The following is a 21,383-nucleotide window of genomic DNA, read 5'->3' on the forward strand; positions in this document are numbered from 1 at the left end:
TCTAAGGCAAGGGAAACAAAAGCAAAAATAAGCTATTGGAACTACATCAAAATAAAAAGTCTTTGCACAACAAAGGAAACCATTAACAAAACTAAAAGACTAAAACCTACTAAATGGGAGAAAATATTTGCAAATGATGTATCCAAGAAGGCTTAGTATCCAAAATATATAGAGAACTTATACAACTCAACACCTATATATGTATATGTATGTGTGTGTGTATATATATTCTGGTACTCTGCCCATTTTTAATCGGTATATATATATATATATATATATATATATATATATATATATACACATACATACATGTATATACATATATATATATGTATATATATGTATATATATATATATATATATATATATACATATATATATATATATATTCCGATTAAAAATGGGCAGAGTACCAGAATGGACATTTTTCCAAAGAAGACATAATATATGGCCAACAGACACATGAAAAGATGTTCAACATCACTAACCATTAGGAAAATGCAAATCAAAACCACAATGAGTTATTACTTTACACCTGTCAGAATGGCTAACATCAAAAAGATAAGAAATAACAAGTATTGGATACAGAGAAAACAGAACACTGCACAGTTGGTGGGAAGGTAAACTGGTACAGCCACTGTGGAAATCAGTATGGCAGTTCCTCAAAAAATAAAAAATAGAATTACCATATGACTCAGTAATTCTACTACTGGGTATCTACTCAAAGAAAACACTAATTTGAGAAGATTATGAACCCCTGTATTTATTGCAGTATTATTTACAATAGCCAAGATATGGAAGCAACCTAAGTGTCCATCAATAGATAAATGCTAAGGAAGGTGTGATATATATACAATGGAACATTGAACAGCCATAAAAAAGAATGTGATCTTGCCATTTGCAATAACATGGATGGATCCAGAGGGTATTATGCTAGTAAGTAAGTCAAACTGAAAAAGACAAAGAGCATATGATTTCACTCACATGTGGAATCTAAAAACAAAACAAATGAATAAATAAACAGGAAGGAGAATCATGTTTAGAAAAAAAAATGAGGAGAGCATGGCATTAAGGAGTAAACAGCCTAAAAATACTAGAGATATCACGTCTTTAACTTTCACAAAAACACTGTGACAAAACTGCTTTCAGGGAGGAGAAGAAAAAAGCCTGAGGAAGCTAAGTTATGTGACCACTACATATGCCAGTAGTGTAAAAGAGCTAGAATTTTAACTCTGGTCTGTCTGGCTCCGAAGCCCATGCACTTTTTTCTACTATTACATTCAGCCCTGTGAAATTCTGCTTTGATAACTGCAGGAGAATACAACTAGTGTTCTTGGAAGAGGAAGCTGCATTTGTCCATGTGTTGACTCTACTTTTATTAAGGAAAAGAAAGTAAATGTCATGGCATGCATTTATTTGCCTAGACAGACATTTTCATTTTCCACTAAGTCCTGAATATAGAAAAAGCAATCATTAAAAATCAGTTATAGGAAATAATTGAGCTAATCAACCTTTCTTTTTCTCCTCAAGGACAAACTTGTGTGGAAGAGAGCATTCATTGTTTTGGGGCTGTCCATACTAGCTGTGTTCAGCAGCGTATATTTTGGTTTCCCTGGGTCAGGAGGATTGTGCACACTGGTCATGTCCTTCCTTGCAGGTTTGAGATGGGCCGGCGAAAAGGTGAATTTCAAGTTCTTCTTCTCATTTAAGTTCTTTCTGATCAGAGTAAATTTTTTTCTTTACAAATGTTTCCTAATATCAAGTTAATAAAATTATTTAATCACAAAAGCTATTTTCTATGCATATGTAAATGTATGCCCAAGTGTACACACATACATCCTTTTCCCCCTTATATACCAATCTGTAATTTGATGACTTAAAAATATATTATGGTCATATTTCCATGCTGCCTCCCTATTCTTTGTAAGGGCTACAGCTACAGAGTATTGCATGGTATAGCTGTCCTATATTTAACCAGTCTCCTGATAACAGATTTTAAATTGTTTCTGGTTTTCTACTAAGACAAAAAGTATTTCGGTAAAATATCCTACCTATGCCATATTTCATTAACTCTAAGATGCTATCAAATCTAAGAAGCACCATTTTACATGCTACCAAGAAAGAAAAAAGAATACTGCCTATTAAACTATGACATGACATCCTAATTTCAGAAATTTTAAAATATGAAAAAAAATGAACAAAATACGACATACGTTTGAGTTTATCTATAGGATAAATTTCCAGAAACAGGATTGCTCTATGAAGGAGTATATACATTGATATTTTGATAATATCAATTTTCCCTTTTAAAAGACTGCACCAGTTTATATTTTCACCAACAGTGTGTGAAGATCTGTCTTTCTGATCTGAGTATTTTCAATCTTCAGATATTTTGCTAATCTGATAGGTTAAAAATGTATCTCATTATTGATCTGACTTAAATTTCTTTATGAGTGAAGCTAATCATCTTTTCCTGTGCTTACTAACCGGTTTGCTCAAAAGCCTGTGCCTATTTTTTTAAAAGGTTGTTTTGGTTTTTCTTATTGATTTTCATGATCATTAAGATTATTGATTTTTTTGATATGTACTATGGAAATTAGCTGGTTGCTATTTACTAATTTTAATTTCAAGTTACATCCTTATAGATTTGAACTTGACAGCAGCATATGCTATTCTGTTTAATGGAGAAATTAGATGTAGGTGACCCACCTAAATGCAGCTATATCATTTTGGACAACCTGGAAACAACTGTTCAAAATAATTAAGCTTAAAATAATGCCACATGGAAAAATATGTGAGGGTTAAAAAGCTTGAGGTTAGGTATATAATAAAATTCAATTGAGTGAATCTCTGCAGAGGTAGAATAGAGACAGAATTTCCCTGTGAGTAAAGAACACTCAGATAGGAGGCTCTCACTATGTAATCTATGATTACAAAGTTAAGACAAGTATAACTGAATTGTCTTGCTTCAGAGGAGACAGAAATGGTAGGGACAGCCTGGAGCATTGTGTAGAGAACGGTATTGAAGCCACCAGAAAGTACATGGAGATGGATTGGGCTTCGAAGGAAAGTAGAGAGTCCCTTTGAAACTCTGCTCCATGCACTAGATGCACCCCTTGGTTTGCTGCCTTGCAAGACTCTTGGCTACAAGGCTTATTTCAGATCTACTTTTTTCTTTCCTAGCAACACCTGTATTACTCAATTCTACTTTCTGATTTCAAGTAACCTAACATTTGACCAGAGCAGAGCTACAGAGTAAACAAACTTCCTAGCATAAATGAGGTACTCTTATCATCCCTTGTCTCCCATAAGCATTTGCTCTTATCAAAACATTTGTTTTTCCATGGCTTCACTTTGCTTGTGGGCTGAAGCAGAGTTATCACCTATCACTGGTCAGTCTTCTATCTAATCTCAGCTCTGGACTTGAGGGCTATACTGCCTCCTTTGCTTCTCTCTGTGGATTCACTGCTCTCTGTCTTGGGTCCTCCCCAGGGCTGCTGACAAATGTGCCCTACTCTTTGAAGCGCTCTGATCCATTCTCTGCCCCAGGACCGAGGTCACAGTTTCACTTTAGTGAAAGATGCTGCTACATTCATGTTGTGACCCTTTCTTTGTCCAACACTTGGGAAGTTTGCCTGCATTGGCATTTTACAAATTGTCCATTCACTTCTTAATAGTAATCTTTTTTTCAGCATTAAAAACGTAAATTACCAAAGACAGTAATTTTTAAAATAAAATTAACTTTATTTTTTAGTACGAAGGTACTGTATCCTCACTTTTTAACTTTGGAGAGGGAAAATCTGAAAGAAAAGGAAAGAAATCATTTGCAGTTCCTCCATCTGAAGCCAACAGCTCTGTAAACTATTTAAATATTTTAGTTTATTTCCTTTCATTTATTCAACAAGAAAACTCTCAAAAATGCTCATAATAAGCTTTTTCAAACTGAACTTTATGGATAACTGTTTTTATGTTGTCACCCCCTTAAAAATCTTCGAAAATGACAGCCAACTCATTATTTCATACTGTGACAGGTAAAAAGAGGAAAGGGAACTAATAGTTTTTTCTTTTTTAATGTTTCTTTTTATAATCTTAATTTGATAATTAGCTTATTTCATGTTTTTAAGGTTTCATTTAAATTCAAGTTAGTTAACATACAGTATAATATTAGTTTCAAGGGTATGATACAGTGATTCAACACTTCCATATAACACCCTGTGCTCATCACAAGTGCACTCCTTAATCCCATCACTTCTTTTACCCATCTCACCACCCACCTCCCTCTGGTAACCATCAGTTTGTTCTCTATAGTTAAGAGTCTGCTTCTCGGTTTGTCTCTGTCTCTCTTTTTTTCCCCCTTTTTCCTTTTGTTTTGTTTCTTCAGTTTCATATATGAGTGAAATCATATGGTATTTGTCTTTCTTTGACTGATTTTGCTTAGCATAATACTCTAGCTCTATCCATGTCATTATAAATGGCAAGATTTCATTATTTTTATGGCTGAGTAATATTCCATTGTATATATACTACATTTTCTTTATTCAGCCATCTATCAACAGACACTGGAGCTGTTTCCATAATTTGGCTATTTTATATAATGCTGCTATAAACATCGAATTAGTGTTTTTGTATTCTTTGGGTAAATATTTACTAGTCCAGTTGCTGGATCATAAGGTAGTTCTATTTCTAACTTTTCAAGGAACCTCCAAACTGTTTTCCACAATGGCTATACCAATTTGCATTCCCACCAACAGTGTAAGAGGATTTCTCCTTCTCCACATCTTCGTTGACCCCTGTTACTTCTTGTATTATTGATTTTAGCCATTCTGACAGGTGTGAAGTGATATCTCATTGTAGTTTTGATTTGCTTTTCCCTGATGATGAGTGATGCTGAACATTCTTTCATGCGTCTGTTGGCCATCTGTATGTCTTCTTTGGAGAAATGTCTATTCATGTCTTCTGCCCGTTTTTTAGTAAATTTTTTTGGCCAGTCTGTATGGCTGTATGCTGGGCACTAAGTGGATGTTCTCATTTATTTTCACACACACAAAATAAACTTTAAAAAGTATTACCATTTCTATTTTATAGAGACTATAAATCAGAAAGACATAAATAACATGTCCAAAATCACAAAATTAGAAAATGGCACTGTGATTTAAGCTCAGGTTTACCTGACACCAGAGTTACTACTCTGTGATACAACTGTAGCATTGTTGTTCAGGGCACATTTTTATATTTTTGACATCTATTTGAATAACACATACCAAGTACCTTAGAAACATTATATTTCTACACTTTGCACTTCAAAATTAAGTCTCTAAATCCCTAAGTGATTTAGAAATCAACAATTTCTAAACAACTTCTAAACAACAAAAAATAAACAATGAAAGGAGCCGTATCATTTGGAATGGAACATGTAAGAGTAGTTTTAGCAACAGGGAAATCAAAGGGGAGATTAGTGCCTGTTGCAAGTGGGCATTAGCTATGAGCACAGAAAGACACAGCAAGGCAAGGGAAACTTTGACCAGTTCCAGTTATACCACTCTTCTCAAAAACTGGGGATTATAGAGAAAAGATCATTATAAACCAAAACACAGCATCTGTTAGTCTGCATTTGTCATAATTTTGCCTGAATTGCCTTCAACCCAGCTGAACATAGATCCATGTAATCCTACAACCCAGTGGAAGAACTAGGAACACTTTTTTCATATGTACCTCTGGTAAGTCTCATATATGGATCTCTTTACCTTACACACACACACACACACACACACACACACACACACACACACACTTTTTTTTAACCATTATACTCTATACAAAGCTAAATCCTTAGCCATAGAATACACTCAGTAAATAATAATATAATCCTTATTATTTTGTAACTACTTTGTAGAGCAATACAATATAATAAAAAGAGCTTAAAATTTAAGATAAAGTAATTGGGATTCCAATCACAATTCTACTGCTCTGTAGCTGTATAATCCCCCCAAACTTACATGCCTTCTCTATTACTCTGTTTTCTCAAACTGTAATAGGAAGAAAATAATAATAATATCAAAAGAATAGTGACTACTATGTAGGAAAACAGATATGAAACAATTGTAAACTCAACAGTGCTATATCAAGGCTGGTTTTGAGTTATAATTTGAAAAGCTAAAATATGTTATAAAACTTTGTTTATGCTATAGTTTTCTGACATTATTTCATACTTCTTTACTTGGTTTTTCCATATATCATTACTCTTGCCATTTATTGTATTCAAATACGCTCACCTTTTTACAGCCTCTGTCATTTTTTTTTTCATCTGTTTTCAAATCCAGAGCTTCTTCTGAAGACCTTTGTAGCTGTGGGATGGTTTTTCTGACATATTTTGAATCTTCTGAATCTTGAAATACTCTTTCTGAGAAGGGAGGTATCAGCTTACGTAGGTATTTAAGTCGTGGTAAAACTTCCATTTCTGCTCATTTTCTTCCTTTGTCCATCCTTGAAAGTGATTTATGTTTTTGAAGATTCTTGCTACTGCTACAAACAGATGTATAAAGTAGCCTTAAACATTTAGTGTGGACAACGTAGTTTTCATTCCTCTGCTCTCTTTTACACTTAGCCTATTCGATGACTCCGTTTTCTTTATAAGCACATTCATTTTGAAGTTATGAGAAAGCATTAAGAGGGTACATTTTGACTCTTCTCCCATTTTTAAGTCTTACAATATATAAACCTATGTCTGATGTTCAACTAGTCTAAAGCATTACAATCAAAAAAACAAATGGTGGCCTTTGTCTACAGTTTAGAAATGGAAATAATTGGATGGAGAAAGCTTTTTAGGCCATCTGCTTTCATTGGAGTTCTGAGTACATTAAATATTTTTGAGGCCTTCCCTTAAATAATTAGTCATGGTAACAAAAGGCTAAGTAACCTAAGATTAATAGAGTTGATTTTTGTTCTGCACTAATGTGGATAGCAACTAAAGTCTGAGCTACACCTATGATATACTCTAAAAACTAAATTAAAAAGTAAAATTTAAAGATACGTAGAAAGGTGGACAACTGGACTCCAGTTTTGGTAGGACAATTTAATTGTCATTAAATGATAAAAGATCTTGGATGTTATATAAACTTCCCATTTTACAGATGAGAAGAAAATAAGGCACTGAGGGACAAGTGGCTTGCATTTAGCAGGTGGCAGTATTTGACCCTAAGTTATTATCTGATTCCTTATGATATGAAAACATAACTCTTTGCATGATGTAGGAATAGAACTGTATAAGTAAATCAACCAGCCCCCTCATACATGAGCTCTTTTGTAAGCCAAGAGGAAACAGAATCTTCACCCTAATAAACATACGAGAATTTGTTTAAAAATAAAGAAAACAGAGACACAATGTAATCTTCCTTTGTTAAACTGCTGAATATAGATATAGAAAACCAGATCCTCAAAGGTGTGTAGTTATAAGTGTAAAAGTGTTGTCTAAAAATAGATTCTTATTAGTTGACTGGAAAAATCTGTTCAATACAAATTTTTAGATACTATGATGGGTACTGCTAAATTGCCCTCTAAAAAAAAGCACTATCAATTTGTTCTCCTACCAATTAGTGAGAGTTTCCTTATAATCACAGATACTTGACATTATTAAAACTTTTTAGTAGTTTTTGTAATGTAATGCCTCCTCAAATGTGACGTATCATTTTAATTTGTGTCTCACTGATTACTGAATTTTAACATCTTATGTTTTTGGCCATTTGTGTTTCTTCAGCTATGAATTACTTGTATATATACATTGCCCATTTTTTTCTTTTACTTTCTATTTCTTTTTCTTATTGCTTAGATTTTGCTCCTTATTCTGTTATGCACAGTACAAATATTTTCTCCTGGTTTGTCATCTTTTTGTTTTTTGTTTGTGTATGGTTTCTGTTGCCACAAAACATTCTAGCCTTGCTATAGTCAGTTGTGCCCATCTTCTTTTAGGATTTTGGCAGTATGTGTTATAAAGTTAGTGCTTTTATCAGTTAGGATCTTATCAGGCAAGGGAAATCACATGATAACTGAAATAGGGAAAGTTAATTATTAACCATACCAGGGGATCAGATAACAAGAGATTGGCTTGTAAGATGTAAAGGACCCCTGAAGAATATAGGAATAAGCTATAAACTCCTAGCGCTCAGATTGAGCATCTCCCCACTCCATCCCACCTTCTCCCACCCCCAGGGCTCAGAACCCAGATCATGTTAGAAAGCCTTTATTCCCTGGATGGTGGAGAAGGCAGCTATGGTGCCCTGCTTGGACAATTTGCTGGAAATCTATACTCCAAATTCACCTTCTAGCGTGCATGGGGAGGTATTTTGCCCAAGGGAATAGGCTATGAAACTCCCTTGCAGTAAGCTAGGAGCGACTGCTGGCCACTGGGTGCTGCTGGCTGCCATGCACTATAGAAGCCCAGCACTGGAGAAGATACTTGGGTGCTGAAGAAACCCAAGTGTGCTATAGGATCCTGCTGGGAGGAGCCCCAGAAATCAGGAAGGAGAGTATCTTCCTTGCAATATCTCTTCAGCACTCTCTACTGACAAAATTTAATATGATGCCAGCTGGCAAAAGAGAAAGATTTAAAGGCTTAGCTTAATTTTTCTGCAGAGCAACAATGAAATGTGGATTTGGAACCAAGGGGTAAAAAATTAACAACTGGCACAGCATTTTACTAGACCTGAGTTATATTTCTGTGCATGATTTGAGACAACCTTAAATGATGTTTTCTATAAAGATAAAATAAAAATGGGAAACAAGGGGCCATCAATAAAGAAATGATTGAATAAACTATGGTACTACCATACTATAGATTACTGTATAACAATAATGAGATGTGTGTCTAGATATATGTGCTACTATTATAAGATCTCAAAATCATATTGTCAATGAAGATTAACATAAAATTTTAACTATAAAATACTAGGTATTACATATGTACATACACACATATCATATATTCAGAAGTAGAAACCCCCCTAAGATTATTTTATTAGACTTTTTATAATTAACATCCACTTGCAAACCAACTCTAAAGCACCTCATATAATAACAGTGTTAGAAACATCTTTATGCAGTTTTTTGTTCTATTTTAGCTAACCTCTTATTTATAGGTATCACAGAAATAGGGACACCTGGGTGGTTCAGTCGGTGAGCATCCGACTTTGGCTCAGGTCACAATTGCACAGTTTGTGGGTTCGAGCCCCGCATCGGGATCTGTGCTGACTCCTTGGAGCCTTGAGCCTACTTGGGATTCTGTGTCTCTCTCTCTGTCTCTCTCTACCCCTCCCCTGCTTGCACTCTCTCTCTCAAAAATAAATAAGCATTAAAAGAAAAAAAGATGCCACAGAAATAAACCCTATCTCAGGTCAAATTGACTCAAATTTCAAATTAGTAAAATTCTTAGAACTTGTAACTTCATGTGATAAAAATCTGTGTGTGGGTGTTTGTGTATTTCTTTTAGGCAGATGTTGAAAAAATTATTGCAGTTGCCTGGTACATCTTTCAGCCCCTTCTGTTTGGACTGATTGGAGCAGAAGTATCTATTGCATCCCTCAGACCAGAAACTGTAGGTAAGAATTTCAAAGTAGTACTTTTGTTAGAATCAACTTTTATATTCAGTGGAATACCTTTATTAGGTATATTTATTGTCACAATTATATAAAAAGCTAATAATGATCTAAGTCTCTTACAGGAGTTGGCTAGAAAGTAATATTTGTCAATCTAAGGCATAAATTTTATACCTTTAATATTATTCTTTGTAAAGAAAAGTAACACTGCTAACTACTATCTAGAAAATGCAGGTCTTAAAAGTTTTTTCTAAGGATAAAAATGTTCAATTAGACTTGTTCTTATCAAGGGCCAGAATTGCAAAGATAACTACTCAGTTCTATAATATACACCCATGGAAGAGAAATGTCCATTCGAGCATTCATTCATTTATTTATTCATATATTTGAAAGCCATCATATTAAAACTTTTTATTCATAACGCCACATTTAAAAATTTATTGGTGCACATGTACACACTATTTCTTCTTTCTGCTCATTCCATATTCTTTCATCTTTACTAGGAATCCCATGTCCCTGCTACTTTCTTCTGGATCTCACACATCGATTCTTCCCCTTGTCTCATATATCTTCAAATATCCATGTCACAGTTCTTTCCTCTTCAGAATTTAAACGAACTCTAATCTCTTCTATCTCAGTGTCTTTCCATTCCAATACATACTACAACATGGATGAACCCAGAGGACAAATACTGTATGATTCCACCTATATGAGGCATCCACAGTAGTCAGACTACAGAAACAGAAAGTAGACTGGTGCCAAGGACTTGGGGGAGGGAGAAATGAAGTGTTAAATAGGTCAATTTGCAAGATGAAAAAATTCTGAAGATTTGTTGCACAAAAATGTGAATGTTTAACTTAATGCTACTTACCTTGTACACTTAAAAATGGTTACGATGCGGGGGCTCTTGGGTGGCTCTGTCAGTTAAGCATCCGACTTCAGCTCAGGTCTTGAGTTCGAGCCCCACTTCCAACTCTGTGCTGACAGCTCAGAGCCTGGAGCCTGCTTCAGATTCTGTGTCTCCCTCTCTCTGCCCCTCCCCCTCTCGCACTCTCTTACTCTCTCAAAAATAAACATTAAAAAAAATCTTAATAAAAAAATGGTTTATGATGGCAAATTTGTTACGTGTATTTTACCACAATTTATATTTATATATAAATATGTAAATACATAAAATTTCCTTTCTTCATTTCACTCCCCCCCCCCATCTACCATGCTTCTTCTTTATTCCTCTTTTCAAACTTTTCCAAAGAGGTAACTGTATCTCCTTTTTCCATTTCAACTCTCACTCTGTTCTTCAAAACATCTCTGCCCAGCTTTCACCCATCGTACAACCATCCCTGCTCTCACCAAGGTTATATTGCTAAATATACTGAATACTTATCAGTCTTTTTTTTCACGTGATCATTCAGCAGCATTTGATGCTATTGACCTCTTTAAAATACATTTTACATTGAATTCTGAAACTTCATATTTTTCAATGCCCTTTGAGTCCTCACTTACACTGTATATGGCTTAAATTCTACTCTTCATCCAAGTTCTTCCAAAGCATTCTGTGCTTCTCACTCTATGTCATTTTTCTGGGCTCATCTATATTCAGTAGCTTTGATTATAAACTATATAATTCTAAAATTTTTATCTCTAAATCAGTGTATCTAATTGCTGATTGGAAATCACCACTTGTAAATCTCACAAAACTTCCAAGTCAATATGTTCAAAACTTCTAAATCATCTTTTCCCCAAACCTTCAATGTTTCCTCCTGGAAATGAACCAAATCATCCCTTTGGTTTCTTGTACTTCAGGCAACAAGTACTTTTGAACCCTACCAACCTGATTTGCAACAAATGATGATAAGAGCAATGTCCTTCTATAAAGAGCCACAACACTTTTTTGTAAAGAAGCCATATTGCAGATTCACAGTAGATCCTCCAGCAATGTCTATCTGGTGTTTTACTAACCTTTGAACTTGAGAAAGTCATTGATCCTTTCTAAACTTCATTTTTTTTTTCAACTGTAAAATAAGAAACATTTCCCCACAGGTTGTAAGGATTAAGTAATGAGTGCACTTAAAGCTGAATGCAGAACCTAGCACACAGTAAACACTCAACAAATGTTACTTTTTAGAAAATCACCCTCTTAGCAGTCACCTTAGCTCAGGTTAGCACCTTTCTCAGGTTCAGTAGCCTGTAGCAGCCCTAGTCACAGTTCTTGTTTTGCAAATCAGGATGAACTTATCTCTGAGCAAAGGATTCTAAAGGACTGAATGAAGTATCTGTGCACGTTAACCAGGGCTAATGGGCAGTCAGTGTATACACCAATATGGTGAAACAGATGTAGACTGCCAGTGTCTATTCTAATAGGTCAGTGCCCAGCCAGCTCTGTTCGGATTGGCTAATTGCTTCCATACTGGCTGATAAGTATCTTTAATGTCACCTCTGGTTTATACTCTGTAAATAGTTCTCAACCATTTTGATGAAGACATTAATGTTTTCCTCCTCTATGACCTCTTACCAGTATGTTTATATTGCCCTTACCTTATAGCGTATTAATTAGCTGTTTATGCTTCTGTTCTCCTCTGACTTTGAATTTCGTAGAGGCAAAGTCTGCACATTATGCATTTTTGTATACACAATACGTAGTCCAAATCCTGTCATGCATAGTTATCATTTAATGAATTCTTGTTGAATAAACACATGGAAGAAAGTGTGGTTCTTGCTATACAGCTTAAAAGAAATAACATTCAAATCTCCTTTGTAATATATATCAAATCTCTCTCCCCGTTTTTTTGTTTTTTTTTTTTTTTTTGTTTTTTTTTTTTTTTTGCTATGGAGAATTTGTGCTCAACCTTTTTCTTTCTTTTATTAAAATTTTTTAAAATTTATTTATTTTTTAATTGACATCCAAGTTAGTTAGCATGTAGTGCAATAGGGGCACTATATGATTTCAGGAGTAGATACCAGTGATTCATCCCCTATGTATAACACCCAATGCTCATCCCAACAAGTGTCTTCCTTAATGCCCCTTACCCATTTAGCCCATCCCTCCACCCACAACCCCTCCAGCAACCCTCAGTTTGTTCTCTGTATTTAAGAGTCTCTTAGGTTTTGTCCCCCTCCTGGTTTTTATATTATTTTTGCTTCCCTTCCCTTATGTTCATCTGTTTTGTATCTTAAATTCCTCATATGAATGAAATCATATGATACTTGTCTTTCTCTGACTGACTAATTTTGTTTAGCATAATACCCTCTAGTTCATCCATATATCAAATATATTTAATTAATTTCTGGTTTAATCTAGGAAAAATAACTTCTTTCAAACATGTGGTTTGATCCTTAATGTTGATGTTTTGATAAATTATGCCTAATCATCTTTGTCTTTTTAATTTTTTAATATATTTAGACAATTACAGTTGATAGTATTTTGAATCAATAACCATGAGTTTCATTTTCTCCCTCAGTATTTCATTACATCTAAAAATTAAGTATTTCTTACAGGCCTTTGTATTGCCATCCTCGGCACTGCAGTATTGATACGAGTTTTGACTACATTTCTGATGGTGTGTTTTGCTGGTTTTAACATAAAGGAAAAGATATTTATTTCTTTTGCATGGCTTCCGAAGGCCACAGTCCAGGTAATAATGGATAGGATGGCTTAGCATCTTAACTCCTATTTATATATGGTATCTTGAACTTTTGAATAAGAGGGCTAATTCAAATTTGGTGAAACAATGTAATTGAAGACTGATTTACAAAAAGGGTTTATACTAATCTACTGTTTAAAAGTTTTATTTTGAGTATATTGATTTCCTAAATATGATGGCTCATTTAAATTTGTCTAGATCACCAGATTTACTTAAATCAACTAAAAATCCAATATATCCCTACACTAAGCAGAAAGTAGTAGTCACAGGAAGAAAGTGTTTGAATTTTTATCAGTCAGAGCTCTCTAAATCACCCAGAAAGATAGTTGTCAATCTTTTGACAACTTTGCATTTCAATATCTTCCAAGAAGAGAGTGAAACAGAAATAGCATGGCCCATCTTAGTATTTGGAAATACTTCAGTGTCCATATAACTAATGATCAGTTATGCTTGACCACAGTCTTTATATATAAAGGAGAAAGATTTATTAAAAACAATTAAGAAAATGCTTTATTGCCTTCCTAGATTATTGGTTGATATTAAAATTTTCAAACTAGCCGAACCTCCTGTCAAATGTATCAATCACATGACCCCAAAACTGTGCACTCTCATGAGCAAGGCATGAATATAGGTGCTTGAAATTACTGACCACGTATTTGATAGAATTTAATTACTAATTAAATTACAACTGTGTAGATTATTATTTGTTGCAAATATAATATATTTCTGATTATGTTCCATATTTTCAAACTAAACATAGCACACACAAGATTTAACTGTCTCTTCTCTGATTATTTTGCAGTTGTTTAAATATGCACATTTCTGTTTCATGAAATGAAAATCAGATGTTCTTAATTTAGGAAGCTTTTGGGGATATGTATGCTCTATAACTATGCCAGATTTTGTGTGGCTGTGAGCTTCGGCATTATTCCAGAGGAGTTTTCATTTCCATCAGACTTTCAAAGACGTCTGAGACATAATGGATAAGAATACTGTGAGGTTAATAGTACAGTAAGTGAAATAGTTTCTCCCTCAGAGTGTCTTCAGCTTCCTCACTACCTTTGGTAACTTTAGTGGGTAAATATTAAATAATCACTCTAGTAGCTTTGGTATGAAAGATTTGTTTCTAAACATTAACATTTGGAAAATGACACTTTCCTGCTTTCAAAGCCAATTTTAAAATAAGGAAACATTATCCAGAACCTGTTGAATAATGTATGTTCTGTGAAGTAAGTATTGTATAAAAAATTTTTTCTCCTCTTGCCACTGCACAAGAAACAAAACTGTCTTATATGTTTTTTCTACATTAGTGTTTTTCAAACTTTTTTGCTCATGTATACTATGAGAAATATATTTTAAATCACAACTCAGCATATGTACAAGCCCCAAAACACACATGCATACTCACACACACAACAGAAAATTGAAAACTACACATCGTAGTATGTGCAAATCTTCTCAAGAATTCTTGAAATGTTGTATTAGTTATGGTACAAGGTAAACTGCAATAACCAAGAACCTTCAAATAAATTATCTGGGCATTCCAGAGCTGGCAGGGTGGCTAGTACCCTCAGCGTGTGCCTTCCATCCATGAGTCCACCTAGAGAGCAGTCTACTAATAGCATTTATCACTTCTGCTTGCCTCTCAGTGGCCAGAACTTAGACACATAGCTTCATCTAGTTGTAAAAAAGGCTGAAAAAAGTCTATTTGTACAGTAATTGACCAGCTGAAACTCAAGAGTTTCATTATAGAAGGATAAAGGGGCATTCAGATATTTGCGGGCAATTAGTAGTCTCTGCCATGTGTCTTAGGCACACTGATATTTTCTCTTCTATTTGATTATCCTCCAGGCTAACATTGTTGTGTTCTGTGGAATAAGGGAATAACCAGATCGTTTAATATATTATTTTGCCATGTGCGCTGATAATACTGCATTTTGCCTGTAAAAAAGGAAACAAAAATTGTGTAAGGCTTTTCAAAAGCCAAATCTTAAATAAGACATTTTACCAACTCCCAAGGCAAAAATTAACTAAATACTGAATAACATTAATTTCAAGTTTTGAAGGTGCCTAACATTTTCAAGTTTCATGATGTTTAATAATTAGGCTCTAAAGCAAAACATATTCTTTTGTTTGTTGTTTAAATTTTTTTATATAATTTATTGTCAAATTGGCTAACATACAGTGTATACAGTGTGCTCTTGGTTTTGGGGGTAGATTCCGTGATTCATCGCTTACATACAACATGGGCTTTTATTATTATTGTTGTTATTTAAAACTTCACCATCTTCCAGTATCACTGCATTTTTTCATCTTGTTTTTTTTCTTAATTCAGAATTCTAAAGATAAAAGAATGAGATGACCAGTAACATTCAGCTTTACTCAGGAGGAAGTTAGTATATAAGATCATGTTATAGTTAATTAATATTGTGAGTCTGCATTTGCCTTTTGTTTTGAAATATATTTGCCTGATACTTTTTGTAACCCTACCTTATGCAAATAGGTACATATGAATCACTATTCTTTCCCCAAGCAAGGACAGGGAGAGTTTTCAGACAAAACTAACTGCAGTATGCTTTGAAGGAAGACTAAGAACTTTCTTAGTTGAGCAAGAGAATAAGCCATTTGTTTTTGCAAATGAGAAAATAATTCACCTTTCTTTCTGTGTGCTTGTCTTATGTTTACAATGTTACCTTTAAACTTGTATAGGCTGCCATAGGATCTGTGGCTTTGGACACAGCAAGATCACATGGAGAGAAACAATTGGAAGAATATGGAATGGATGTGTTGACAGTGGCATTTTTGTCCATCCTCATCACAGCCCCAATTGGCAGTCTGCTCATTGGTTTGCTGGGCCCCAGGCTTCTCCAGAAAGCTGAACATCAAAATAAAAATGAAGTTCAGGAAGAGACTTCTGTACAAGTTTAGAGGTGAAGAGAGAGAATGCTGAATATAATGATTAGAAAGCTGCTACCAGAAGCTAATTTTATCAACTACCAGAGGCTACTTTATCTAGATGGATATTGAGATATGTAATGTTTAAACCTTAAATGTAATAGAAACAAAAGTGTGGCTATTTCTTTAAAGAGCATTTTCAGCCATTATCCTTTCCATTTGTATGGTAATATTCTACAACTCCAACCTGATTTCTCGACCTTTTTTTTTTTTTAAATAAGTCTTCATCATATATCTTAATTTGTTTAGGGACATATACACTAAAATATACTACCACAATTTAAGATTAACATGGAAAACATCAAGTGCAGTATCCTATTCTATTAGCCAACAGCTTGTTCTAACTTACTGTAACTGTCATAATTTCATGATTCATAGTCACCTAACCTTTCATGCCTTGACATATTTTTGGCTCCTCTTTTCTTTTTTATTTTTAAATACCATAATGCAATCCCCCATTAATTTCTACCCCCACTTTATGCAATTCCCCATCAGTTTTACCCTCACTTTCTGTGCCAATCTGCCTCTACTCCATTTCTACCTCTCTTGCTACCATTCTGTGTAGTATTGTAACTGATTGGTCCCACCAAAATTTCAAGTATGCAGAATATCTTCATTGGCTCTTCCTCTTGCTGCTATGCACCTAGACAGACCTTATCCTGTCTCCTAGGTGGCAACACAGAGTCTCCCATTTTAGTGGCCCATCTGAGTTTGCCTTAAGGAGTGCCCTGATTCAGCCCTTTCTTATTAAAGGAATAGATTGTGTTAAATGAATAGATTACAAATATTCTGATCCTACCAAGCTGATCTGCATAAAGCCTATCCATTCCTCTCTTGTCCTCAGACTACTGCTCCAGACCCTTTCTCCATGACTTTCACCTCTGTTCAAAACCAACTTAATTTTTATTAAGCTAACATAATATGAAGCCATAATAGCTTCAATTTTTATATCGGCCTGACTTTGGTTACTTTATGGTACTGTGTTTCCTTCTAGTTTTTGCTCTTTATTTGGATTGGATTAATTTATGCCGAAGTTCAGATAAATATTTCAAACTGAACTTCATTGGTTAGATGCACCTTGGTGGTAGCAACATAAACTTAATGCTCATCTGTTCCTCTACTTCTGCAGGCTCTGAAACTGGATTCCTTCAATAAATACTTAGTGGAAGCCTTTGATGACCTAGGCACGTCATCAAAACTATTATTGCTCCTGTCCTTAAGGATCTGACAGTCTAGTAGAGGAGACAAATAAGAGATTTCAAAGCAATATGATATGTGCTATGATGCAGAAAATCCAGGAGTGCTGAGGGGCTCATAACAGGAGCACCCACACAATCCAGGGGTGGTACAGTTCAGGCACAGCTCCCAGACAAAGGAAGGCCTGGGCTAGGATATGGGGGATGCTTAGAACATAGACAGCAAAAGGCATGTGAGGCAAAACGGTGCTGTAGTTAGTGCTAGGTCCCATGTTCTCCAGTAGTTTTTCTCCAGTAACAGCTTTGAATGCTTGTTAACGTATACAAAATACAATTAGTATAAGTAAATGAGAATGTTGTTATAAATATTCAAGGCTCCAAAGAAGAATTGGAAGTGGAAATTCACAGTACAGAAATGGTGCAAGAAGCCATTTGGCCACCAGCAATAGCTTATACCATTTTGGAGGGCATAAAACAGGTTCTGTCCTCCCTCTCCTTGGTGGGCAGCCACTATCTAAGTGCCTATAACTGTCCAGTATGGGCCTATGCAGGGTTTGTAACTGAAGTCTCAGGCTTATCACCACATCATGAGTCACAGCTATTGACTTGGTTGAACTCAGAGTTAACTAGATACAGAGTGTTGACTCAGGCCAACCAAACTTACACCACCCCAACACAGATAGAAACAATTACCCTGACCTCTGAGTTCCTGAAAACAGGATGTAAGTACCCCATACATACTTCTGTCAAAGCATTTATAATCTTTTTTCAGTTTGTTTACATGCTTGTTTCCTATTACATGAGCTCCTTAGGGGTGGGAGCTTTGTCTTGGTCATCTTTGGATCCAAAGTACTTTGCACAGGGCATGAAACACGGTAGGCATTTAATAAACTTTCATCGACTGAATCACTGAGGAGATCCTATTCCAATATAGAAAACTACCTGCCAGGGGTGCCTGGGTGGCTCAGTTGAGCTTTCAACTCTTGAATTCAGCTCCAGTCATGATCCCAGGGTTGTGGGATCGAGCCCCCACCAGGCTTCATGCTGAGTGCTGAGCGTGGAGCCTGTTTAAGATTCTCTCTCTCTCTCTCTCTCTCTCTCTCTCTCTCTCTCTCTCTCTCCCTTTCCCTTTCTACTCTCCATCATGCTCTCTCCCTCTCTAAAAAAAAAAAAAGAGAGAGAGAAAGGAAAACTACCTGCCACATAACAGTTCCGATCTTAGTCTTCTTGATCTATTTTATTCTGCTTGGGCGGCTATAACAAAGTACCATAGACTGAGTGACTTAAACAACAGACATTTATTTTCTCATAGTTCTGAAGGATGGAATTCCAACATGAGGGTGCTATCATGATCAGGTTCTGCCTAGGGCTCTCTTCCTACCTCATTTATGGCCTCCTTTTTGCTGTGTCATCATGTGATAGGGAAAGAGATGAGAATGGGTTGGGGGAGGGGGAGTATGTAAGATCTCTGGTGTCTTTTCTTTCCTCATGACCTCATTTAAATGTAATTACCTCCAAAAGCCCATCTCCACATAGCATCACATTGGGGGTTAAGCCTTCAACATATGAATCTGGGCAGAAAACAGTCCACAGCAAAGGTGTCATACTTCCAAGGCACTGCTAAGAAATCACTATAAGTTCTTGTTCTATGATGTCTTTTTCTTTTCCTAAGGTTGGTGCCATCCATCTCTCCTCTGAGAGGTATTGTTTTTTAAGAGAGGCTTATTACATTTCAGGTCAAAGTAATTTTCACATTCCAATATTTTCTCTCTGATATTAACTCCAGATAACCTTGATTGAACTTGGATGTCCTCAAAGTTTCCTCAACCATACATCTGCAAATGATCTCATCCTTTACACTCTTTAAAAATATTATTTTTTTCTGATTATAAAATAAGACCTTTTCATTACAGAAAATTTAGAACACAGAAAAGCACAAGGAACAAAACCGAAACTACTCTTAACATAAACATCCATTTTATTTTGATTCTTTTACATTTTACTCTTGCACTTCTAGGAGATGTCTTATTTTCAGAAAGATACATCATCCACTGAATTCGTTGGGTGAAAAGGAACAAACACTTTATATTTGACTTCTGTGAAGATATAGAGATTGAAGAACTTTTGTTGTATATGATGAATACTGAGACTTCCAAATAAGCATGTGTTCACCTGGTAATATTAACATATTCATTTTGCAATGAATAAAACAGACAAATCCTTGGAGATTATGGAGATAACCTTGATGGAGATTATGTTTTAAAATCCTTACATACACTCACTCAAAATACACTTATAATATGCTTGCTATGTGCCAGGCATTATGCTCAATGCCAAGAGATACAATGACCAAGATGTGCAAGAGCCCTGTTTAACGGAACTCAAATTCTACTGGGAAATTGACACTGTGGAAAATACAAATACGAATAACACATACTTGCCTTCAAGAATCTTACAAGGAAATAAGATATGTACAAATAGCTGTAATACAAATGAATGATTCAATAGTGTTCTCAGTGGGGAAAATTAAAGGAGGATAAACGTGAATTGGACCTTCAATTTGAATTGATGGATTAATATTAGAGAGTAAGGTGAAGAAGGAAACAACTAGATAAAGGACAAGCATATTGGAAAATTTGAAACAGTAAAGCCTGGTATACAGTAAACATTTGGCACTTAGGGTTGATAAAAAATTAGTGACAGGTAGGACTAGAAAAGAAAATTGGCAATTAGGGGAGCTTGGGTGGTTCAGTTGGTTAAGTGTCCGACTTCAACTCAGGTCATGATCTCACAGCTTGTGAGTTTGAGCCCCTCATCGGGCTCTGTGATGACAACTCAGAGCCTGGAGCCTGCTTTGGATTCTGTGTCCCCCTCTGTCTCCGCCCCACCCCTGCTTGCGCTCTCTTTCAAAAATGAATAAACATTTAAAAAAAATTTATTGGGGCGCCTGGGTGGCGCAGTCGGTTAAGCGTCCGACTTCAGCCGGGTCACGATCTCGCGGTCCGTGAGTTCGAGCCCCGCGTCAGGCTCTGGGCTGATGGCTCAGAGCCTGGAGCCTGTTTCCGATTCTGTGTCTCCCTCTCTCTCTGCCCCTCCCCCGTTCATGCTCTGTCTCTCTCTGTCCCAAAAATAAATAAAACGTTGAAAAAAAAAAATTAAAAAAAAATTTATTGGCAATTAAATTATACTAAATAGATCACTGACCACACTTCTATTTCTATTAGTTGACCATCTTTCTATTTATTGCTCCCCGAACTACAGAGAGATTTTTTTAATATGAAATTTATTGTCAAATTGGTTTCCATACAACACCCAGTGCTCATCCCAACAGGTACCCTCTTCAATATCCATCACCCACCTCTCCTCCCTCCCACCCCCCATCAATCCTCAGTTTGTTCTGTTTTTGAGAGTCTCTTATGATTTGGCTCCCTCCCTCTCTAACCTTTAAGTTTCACAGGATCCACATAAGAGTGAAAACATATGGTATCTGTCTTTCTCTATTTGACTTATTTCACTCAGCATAACACTCTCCAGTTCTATCGACATTGCTACAAAAGGCCATATTTCATTCCTTCTCTTGCCACATAGTATTCCATTGTGTATATAAACTACAATTTCTTTATCCATTCATCAGTTCATGGACATTTAGGCTCTTTCCATAATTTGGCTATTGTTGAGAGTGCTGCTATAAACATTGGGGTACAAGTGCCCCTATGCATCAGCACTCCTGTATCCCTTGGGTAAATTCTTAGCAGAGCTATTGCTAGGTCATAGGGTAGCTCTATTTTTAATTTTTTGAGGAACCTCCACACTGTTTTCCAGAGCAGCTGCACCAGTTTGCATTCCCACCAACAGTGCAAGAGGGTTGCCGTTTCTCCTCAACCTCACCAGCATCTATAGTCTCCTGATTTGTTCATTTTAGCCACTCTGGTCTGAGGTGGTATCTCAGTGTGATTTTGATTTGTATTTCCCTGATGAAGAGTGACGTTGAGCATCTTTTCATG

General features: G+C 35.6%; 1 protein-coding gene across 4 annotated transcripts in view; it reads left to right on the forward strand.

The window, feature by feature from the left end:
- SLC9B2 (solute carrier family 9 member B2) overlaps nucleotides 1–19,922 on the forward strand; it is a 54,455-nt gene extending 34,533 nt beyond the window's left edge. Inside the window, exons 9-12 of one of the 4 annotated variants that reach the window (XR_006710812.1) lie at nucleotides 1,531–1,680; nucleotides 9,482–9,590; nucleotides 13,083–14,239; nucleotides 15,938–16,049. Coding sequence is in view for 3 of the 4 variants with exons in the window: in XM_045471464.1 (XP_045327420.1) it covers nucleotides 1,531–1,680; nucleotides 9,482–9,590; nucleotides 13,083–13,219; nucleotides 15,938–16,156 (615 nt within the window). In the remaining variant the exon portion in view is untranslated. Of the gene's footprint in view, nucleotides 1–1,530; nucleotides 1,681–9,481; nucleotides 9,591–13,082; nucleotides 14,240–15,937 lie in introns of all 4 variants that reach the window. The other 3 variants (XM_045471464.1, XM_045471480.1, XM_045471473.1) reach the window with 3 other exon arrangements.
- The last annotated feature ends 1,461 nt before the right edge of the window (nucleotides 19,923–21,383 follow it).

This window comes from Leopardus geoffroyi, chromosome B1 (assembly GCF_018350155.1).
Source record: "Leopardus geoffroyi isolate Oge1 chromosome B1, O.geoffroyi_Oge1_pat1.0, whole genome shotgun sequence".
In the NCBI taxonomy this organism is placed as follows: domain Eukaryota; kingdom Metazoa; phylum Chordata; class Mammalia; order Carnivora; family Felidae; genus Leopardus; species Leopardus geoffroyi.